This window comes from Dysidea avara, chromosome 4, assembly GCF_963678975.1.
Source record: "Dysidea avara chromosome 4, odDysAvar1.4, whole genome shotgun sequence".
Taxonomy (NCBI): domain Eukaryota; kingdom Metazoa; phylum Porifera; class Demospongiae; order Dictyoceratida; family Dysideidae; genus Dysidea; species Dysidea avara.
The window spans coordinates 44,467,297-44,475,665 of NC_089275.1; the positions used below are offsets into that span (position 1 = coordinate 44,467,297).

Genomic DNA, 8,369 nt, shown 5'->3' on the forward strand with positions numbered 1-8,369 from the left:
TGTGTTTGTAGGGATATGTGGAGCCATGCTACAAATTTATCAGTACAGTGTGTTGACGTTAGTAGATATAAATGAAGCATGTTTTATTGTCTGTCACCTTATATGGAACCACTCCTACTGACTGAATGTTATAAAACTACCTGTTTAATTAATTAATTATCATATAGCTACCCGTTTACTTAAACATACTAATCAAACTCCCAAAATGTATACAATCTTGTGTGGCTGAGACTTTAATAGGTGCACCCCTTGGTTGTAATTAATCTGGGTCAAATTTTGGACTGACCTGGATTACTATCTGGGTCAGTGTGTCATCCAGGTCAGCAGTAGTGACCCAGTTTCAATGCTGGTTTGAAGCTAAAATGAGTTATTTTGGTAATTTTGTGTTAGAATAACTGTTTTATAAGAAGTTCCCAGACTTGATAATTCTCCTCACTGTTTGTTGTCATGGTTACAGGTATTACAAAGTGAATGACATTCGGAGGTTCAAATTTGATAGACCATTTCACAAGGGGACTAAAGACCCCAAGAATGAATTTGCTGTAAGTTCCTTATGTGTTTAAGACAAGCGACTACCTTGTCCTAAGACACTATCTAGTTTAATGTGAGAGTGCTATGTGTTGTCATCAAGCATGCTATGTCAAACCAAGTATAGTAATAAAACTATACTTGTTTGCTATGGACTAAGAAACTCTCTTGTTTACATGGTGTTAACCGTGTAACTTCATGTACCCTATAATGTTTCGTTATCCGAGGGTATTTTCTACCAAGTTTCAGCAAAACTTGTCTTCACATATGGATGTGTGTACAACAACATGTGATCACTTTTTTTTGTTCTTTGATCAAGTGTTTTTATTTCACTGATACAAGACACTTAGAGCAACTATAATAATAATATTGTCAGATTATTCTAGCACAAATTATATTGCATTCTCACAATAGTCCGCAAAGAACTCGTCAACCCAAGAAGCAGGCTTCTGTGGGTGTGACCATTTCAGCACAGGTGCTATACCTTTAGAAATGTTCAATGCGAGTCCATAACATGTTGTATGCGTAAGTTGGTACCCTGTGCTTGTTTGAGTTTTCAGAGACCAGTATGTTTTAGTCCACCTAGGATGGTTAGTTTTAAGAGTCCACTTTTGTAGGCATAAATTTTTCCAGTTTCCATTACGGGTTTTTTCTAGCTGTGTTTGTGCATATTATTTGTGTATTTTGTTTGTTAGACATTATGGTTTGAACGTAACACCATGACAACATCAAGCAGTTTCCCGGGAGTACTTAACTGGTTTGAGGTGACAGAGTCTAAAATGGTAAGCATTTGTACATAATTGTGTAAGTTAGGCCTTCCTTAGTACATAACTGACAAAATCAGGACACCTTGGTAATCACAGTTGGCCAGTCCCATGTCTATCACCTTTGTTGTTGGGACTAACTGAAGGTGTCTGCTGTAAAGTTAAGTTTTGCTAGTAAAAATAAATATTTATAAACATTTTTTGTAACTCACTAAACTTTACATGTGATTTAACTATAATATTGTCTTATGGTGGGCATTAGGTGGAGTTGGCACCCTTGGAGGTAGCTATAGAGACAGTGGAGTCAAAGAATGGTGACATATCATCACTAGTGGATGAGTACAGTTCTAATAGTAGTATGGATATCAACCCATTAAGTATGTTGTTGAATGGAGTGATTGATGCTGCTGTACAAGGAGGAACTGTACAGTATCGTGAGGTGTGTGTTTGTGTGTTGTGTGTGTGTATTGGGAACCTGATGGCCTAGTGTCATCTGGAGAAGCAGCCCACCCATCTATGACATCACTGGGTGCCTGGTGTTTACTGGGGAAGGACCAACTGTCCTTGCCTTGCCTTATTTAGCGGTGCTTGGGTCGTGGAACTTCAGATTCCATGACCTCTCTCCGTGATAACTGGACAGCCCTCCTGCGGGTTACTAGCCCTGCCCCAGGAGGATTTGCCTGCAGAAGCACGTGAGTGGTGTACGGCCATCCCAGTGGGCAGCAATAGCTGTGCTGCTGTAGGCTTTGCTTTGCTTTTGTAGTATGTGAGTATGTAGTGTGGGCGTGTGTGTGTGGGCGTGATGTAATATACTTATGGTAATTTTGTTTTGTTTTATATAATATCTGTACATTTTAAACAGATTTTCTTAACACCCAAATATCTTACTGAACATCCAGAGGACGCAGCACCGATAGAGAAATTGAAGACTTGTTTAGAACAACAGGTATATTATTGAAACACTGTAAAGGTTGCTATTATATCTTTCTAGACATCACTGTGTCGTATAGGACTGGATATTCATGGCAGTCGCATCACAGCCAGTTTACAAGGACTTCATCAGAAACTCGAGGAGATGTACAAGATGATGTGTAGTACTGCAGGAACCAGCCAGGTGTGTCATTGTGTTTACATTCCTGTACTGCATTCTCCATAATTGCCTTCCTGTATTGATTGTATTCTCTAATACTCCATTCTCTGTATTTACATTCTCATGCTGCATTTTTTTAATGCCAGGATCAACCAGAGATACGTCGCAAGTCAGCTAGTGCTAAGAGACCACTACCAGAAACACCACTACAAAAGGCTATCATGTTAGTTTATGTGTAGCTTCTTTTTTGAGTCCTTGTAATTGTTTCTTAAATGAAAACATGTTCTAGTGTTGTATTACCTGCTATTATCCCACATGTGTCAACACACAGTGGTCATGAAACAAAGAGTGCTACAATGGCTGTGATGAGGAAGGACAGAGAGAGAACAATGTCTGTTATGGTGGACTCTGGGAGAGGCAACAGGTTGTCAGCAAACTTTCAACAAAAGTCTGCATCTGTATCGGCAATACCTGATAGCAAGCATCCGTTTTCTCCTCCATTATCGGAAGTTTGTCCTGTTAATGAAGACACTGCTGATAGTATTTATGAGATGACAACAGCTCCGGAAGATTATGAGTTTGTTGACCCTGCTAAAGCCAGAGCTAGTATGCTGCAGCAAGATGATATTTATCAGGTGAATATATTGCAGTATGTGTTTTCCTGTGGGTTATACTAGTCCTACCTCTTGGGAGGGTGCTAAGTGTTGACTGCGTAGACACTACCCTTGTGAATAGCCGAGGCCTTTCTTTGTGTAGTGTGTGTGTGTGTGGGGGGGGGGGGGGGGGGGGGGGTGCAGTTTATATTTGTATGCTTGATATACTCTTTAATATGTGTTTTTATACCTATTGCTCATGTGTACAGGTTCCATCAAGCCTTGCCAATCAAGGTGCTCCCAAAAACAGTCAAAATGATGTGTATGGCTTTGACACACTGGCACCTGCCAACTCATCACAAAACGATGTATATGGCTTTGACAAGCTAGCAGCACCTAATTCTGCACCACAGAATGACATATACGGTTTTGACAAGTTAGCAGCACCTAAAGGTTCTCCACAGAATGATATATACAGTTTTGACAAGTTGACACCAACAACTACAAAGTCAACCACCCCAAGGTTCCCTTCACCTACATCCAACAGGGCTAAGGTTCAATTTTCACAGGCAGACAGTGATTACTCCTTTGATCAGTTAGTTCCAGCTACTCCTCCTAAGAAAGGTAGTGGCAGTAGCAGCAGTATCAAGGAGGATATGCATCATGTACAGTTTAAATGTCCGGAGGAGCAGTCTGACGATGGCTTAGTTGTGAAAAAAGATCAACAGAAGAAAATGTCAAATACGGGATACGACACAGTCCCTCCACCTGTGCTCAAATCACCGTCGCCTCTGAGCGATGATGATCAAGAGGAATACATCGAGCCGATTGATGAAGAAATCTTGAAGGGGATCAAGGGTGAGCATCAAACTTATGATCGATTGAGCAAAGATCAAACTCATGATCGCATACCTGGTCCACCCCCACCTAATACTAATCAAACTCCTCCAAAGTTACCAATGAAAAAGAAATCGTTTCCAGTACGTGATTCTTCCTACGAGCTATTGGGAGCAGACGAGTCATGCCCCGTTGATGAAAAGGTATAGAAATTACAGCATGAATCACTGTAAATTTTATTGCTTCTGTAACAGAATACACCAACAAAATCCAGTAGTGGTGATGGTGCTGTTGCCCCACGATTGCCAGTAAAGAGCAGGAATTCTCTAATCATGGATGACGGAGCTCCTCCACTGCCAGTCAAACAAGACTCAAGGGGAGGCAACAGGAACTCCATATCCAAGGACGATATTCCACCACCATTGCCCAACCGGAACTCTTTGATAATGGATGACGTACCTCCATTGCCTATGAAGCAAGACGGCTCGTTGCCTTCCAAGCCAAGACCATTCAGGGAAAGGTATTAAATATTGTTGTGTAGCATTATTGAAAAAAAGATTTCATAAGCAATAGCATATTAAGACAACAAACGTTTATTCTCAACTGTATTAACTTGTTGCATATCATCTTTTTGGATTGAAACCTGTTAATGTGGACACTTGAGAATGCCTATACACAATCCAGACACTTAGTTAAGGTCCCAAAGTGTTCCTTAGTACATAAATTGATCTGGAAAATCAGGACATGTTGATAATCAGAACATTATTGGTTGGTCCCAAGTTGTCCATATTCCACTTTGGTTCCTGTGTTTGTGTAGATCCATTTTTCAGGACTTCTTGTTATATTTTGTTGTAGTCGTAAAGGTCCGTCACTTCCACCTCGAAATCAGCCATCACCAGATGGCAAGCCTGTCCCTAAACTGCGTAGTGGTAGTCAAACAGCTGTCTCCCCTGTATCACAACCAAATCTGGTCAGGAACATCTCACAAGGTTAGTGTGTTCAGTGTGATATGAAGTACGCATTTTGCCCATGGACAATTTTCAGAGGATTTTTATTTTATTTTTTGCAGAAATAAACAATTTTGCATTCTTATATTCATGAAATCCCAGGAGCGATCTATGATAGTGTTTTCACACAGCCGTTGTCACTCAAAAAATTCACAACATAATCATTACTGTTTCTTGAAAGAGTATCTCAAACTTTTTATAATTTATCTGCTTTGTGCATGTTGTGACAAAGATAGAGTGTCATGACATTTACGGTTTTATTGCAATCATTATAAATATTTTTATCACCTTGTTGGTTTTAAGTCCTGCTTGTGTGTTTTGACATGCACGTATCAGTGTTGCTAACATAGTAATCCAAAGTTTTGTACTGTAGATTATGCATATACTGCATGTGATGGTCACATGTTTATTATCCCTGCAGGCAAGATTCAAGTGGAGTCAGAGTACTCCGTGTTGGAAGCAGTACCAAGCACAAACGATATTGGTCCAGCTCCAACAGCAATACGACAACCAATGGCTAATGTAAGTGTGTGTATATTTCCTAAGATAGATAATGTCTGTACTATAACTTGTACAATACTGTTGTTGCTTACAGAAGCCCAGACTACCCTCACCACCTCCCCCTTCCCTACCACCAAAGTCATCAAGCTCGGCTCCATCTCCAGTAAGACCAGCCCCGATGATTCCTTCTACGCAGTCACCTGCACAGCGTCCACTCCCAGGCCTACCCATGCAGTCACCAGCACAACGGCCATTACCAGAACCACCCATACAATCCCCAGTAAGGCCTGCACCGATGTTACCATCATCATCACAACAGCTAGCTCCTAAACCGACATTGCCACCAAAAACCAGGACACCTACCTCGGGCAAGCCAGGATTTATGAACAAAGTGTTTAAAGATCGTGGAGAATCAAATGCGTAGGCATTTTTTGGAATTTAATTTTAACATTATATTAAATAAAATGATTCCTTGTTGTCCAAGCCTAATATGCACAACCCACACGCATAATTATATATTATTATTATTATATAACTTTTTCATCTTTTTTTTATTAATGTAATAATAAACAGGTTGTTATTTTCATTTTATACATGTGACAGTGTAGTGGTATATGTTGTGTGTATTGTAGTCTTGTTTGTATGGGACAGATTGTCTACCTCATCTCTGGTAGGATGATGTTATTTCATTTAATCAATATTGTAAATATTGCATGGTTGCAGTGTTATAAATTTGAATGTTTAAATTTGGAGATTGATGATTCAAACTCTAGACGGTATAGTTGACAACAGCTGTTCTTCCTTGCCAGAGACTTAAATGAAGACACATTCACTTATTATTATGCAGGGATAAATGTGGACAGAGAAGACAGCATCTGAACTTTGCTCTAATAGAGCTATCAGGGTACTATGTTTGTCAACACATTCTTGTAATAAATTGTTGTGATTGTGACCATCCACATGCCATTGATGCTGTCAGAAAGGTAGTCACCATTTTGGATTGCCACCATGAAACCACACATCCATGATTCCAGAAACACTTGACTATCCCACAAACTTAACCAATTATAAGTCATGTAGATATTTGTTGTAGTAAAGCAGAGTAGTAAATTTGTGACTGTCCCCAAGTTTTACAATGAATAAAAAGATTGATCAAATAATAATGCAAACAGCTATTACTTACATCCTGGTAGTCTTATTGTAAGTGTACTGGCTAATATAACAGCTGCAGATTGATAATGGGCAATATATCTTGAGTCTTTTATTATAATTATGCTTTTAAATTCACACATGCTCTTAGGATTTGGCCTATAGTACAGCCCCAACCAACCCCTTTGAAAAATCCTAGATCTGTCCCTGTAATTCATGTCACATGAGGATCCTAGTTTGGTGTGTAACTATGAAGACTGACATCTGCTTTACACCTGTATATAAATTCCTTACCAAAAAATAACTGATGCATGATGGACCCAAAAACACTATATGTGACCGGATTTGCAAAAGGGTACCTTTTTTACACATAAAATTTGACCCATTTTTTCAACTTTCAAACTTTGTAACTTCTTTATCATTGCAAGCACGTGTCTGTAATTTTTGATGAGTATGCCTACATTATGTGGCTATATTTTGATACAAAACGAAAGTCAAGGAGTCAACAGTTATGATATTTTGTTTGCTGGTATGTCAAATGTGTGAAAAAGGTACCTTTTCGCAAATCTGGTCACATATACCATCTAGATCTCTGTGTGTGTGCAGTAATTCATAAACTTCCAAAAATAATTAAGTGTATTATATTATTTTTTAATTCAACAATGCATTGTTCCCGCTTGATATTTCAGCAGCACAATAATTAATTATTTTATTAACAACCAATTAGCAATTATAAAGTGCATGCCACTCTGTTGTATGGCTTTGTACCGAAACTTAACTTCGGCAATTCTTTTAAAGAAATCATCGATCAAGTTTCTACTATATATATACTTCTTGTAACTTTAATTTATAATATACAGCTGCAGTATCACCTAACCCGTTGCTACATAACCGTTTACTGAATTGTTAAATTTTTGCTCTGTTCAAGCTTTTATGTGTCCAAGATCAAATAGAAAAGTAGTCATAAATATACAATCATGTTGATATTGTACACATGGATTAAGTGTTATAACTAACTTTAAAATGTTTACCGGATTTTTGAATTTCTAAGTTATAGACAGGTAGATTAAAGTTAATTCTGAGACATTCCTTTTCTGTATTCTGTCACTGTGCAACCTTTGTATGCTTTTTAGCACTTCTAATACATAGTTTTTGACAAATTCTAGTATTTGTGACTGGATTTGTGAAAAGGTACCTTTCTTTACACACAAATTTTGACCCATTTTTCAAACTTTACAACTTCACAACTTTTTAATTATTGCACATAGCTACAGTATCTGGCTGCATTTTGATGCAAAGAGCAACTTGATCAGTATAAGCAGTCAACTGTTGACATTTTGTTTGCTGGTATGTAAAAGGTGTGGAAAAGGTACCTTTTTGCAAATCCAGTCACATTTGGTGACTCCTGAGGACTGTTTATAAAGGTACATGTTGGACGTGAAACATTAACACAATTGTTAAAGTGTTAGGCTTCTTGTCTCTCTGTGCAGTTTCAGTCAACACAAACAAGTGGGGTAGTATGTAATAGTCATAATGAGCATGCCACAGCAGTGTTTAAGGAATATAAATAGATTATCGAAACAAGCACACATCTGGTAATCTTCAAATGGCTCATACATTGTGTGTTACGATTCACTATCCTCAAAACAAATCAAACATACCACATGAGGCACATCATACTGTATAGCTATCAGATGTGCACTTTCTTCAGACATCTTGTTTGACATACACTGCAAATAAACTATAGAGATGTGTTTGAACATAGTATGCTGCCTCTGAACAGTAATTATAACTGTGTTATTTTGATAAGAATTACAAACAGCCAATGAATTGCTAGGCCTAATGATGCAGCTGTTTGTCCAATGACACTACTATTAGTTATTTTGTCTGATCAGCAGCT

The 8,369-nt window shown here is 38.3% G+C and overlaps 1 protein-coding gene across 1 annotated transcript in view; it reads left to right on the forward strand.

The window, feature by feature from the left end:
* Nucleotides 1-6,070, forward strand: part of LOC136252310 (dedicator of cytokinesis protein 2-like) — a 48,168-nt gene extending 42,098 nt beyond the window's left edge. The window contains exons 47-58 of the mRNA XM_066044721.1: nucleotides 458-542; nucleotides 1,224-1,310; nucleotides 1,555-1,731; nucleotides 2,155-2,238; nucleotides 2,284-2,406; nucleotides 2,529-2,605; nucleotides 2,714-3,017; nucleotides 3,245-4,015; nucleotides 4,067-4,332; nucleotides 4,668-4,801; nucleotides 5,241-5,341; nucleotides 5,415-6,070. Of these exons, the coding sequence (XP_065900793.1) occupies nucleotides 458-542; nucleotides 1,224-1,310; nucleotides 1,555-1,731; nucleotides 2,155-2,238; nucleotides 2,284-2,406; nucleotides 2,529-2,605; nucleotides 2,714-3,017; nucleotides 3,245-4,015; nucleotides 4,067-4,332; nucleotides 4,668-4,801; nucleotides 5,241-5,341; nucleotides 5,415-5,744 (2,539 nt within the window). The 3' untranslated portion in view covers nucleotides 5,745-6,070. The remainder of the gene's footprint in view (nucleotides 1-457; nucleotides 543-1,223; nucleotides 1,311-1,554; nucleotides 1,732-2,154; nucleotides 2,239-2,283; nucleotides 2,407-2,528; nucleotides 2,606-2,713; nucleotides 3,018-3,244; nucleotides 4,016-4,066; nucleotides 4,333-4,667; nucleotides 4,802-5,240; nucleotides 5,342-5,414) is intronic.
* The last annotated feature ends 2,299 nt before the right edge of the window (nucleotides 6,071-8,369 follow it).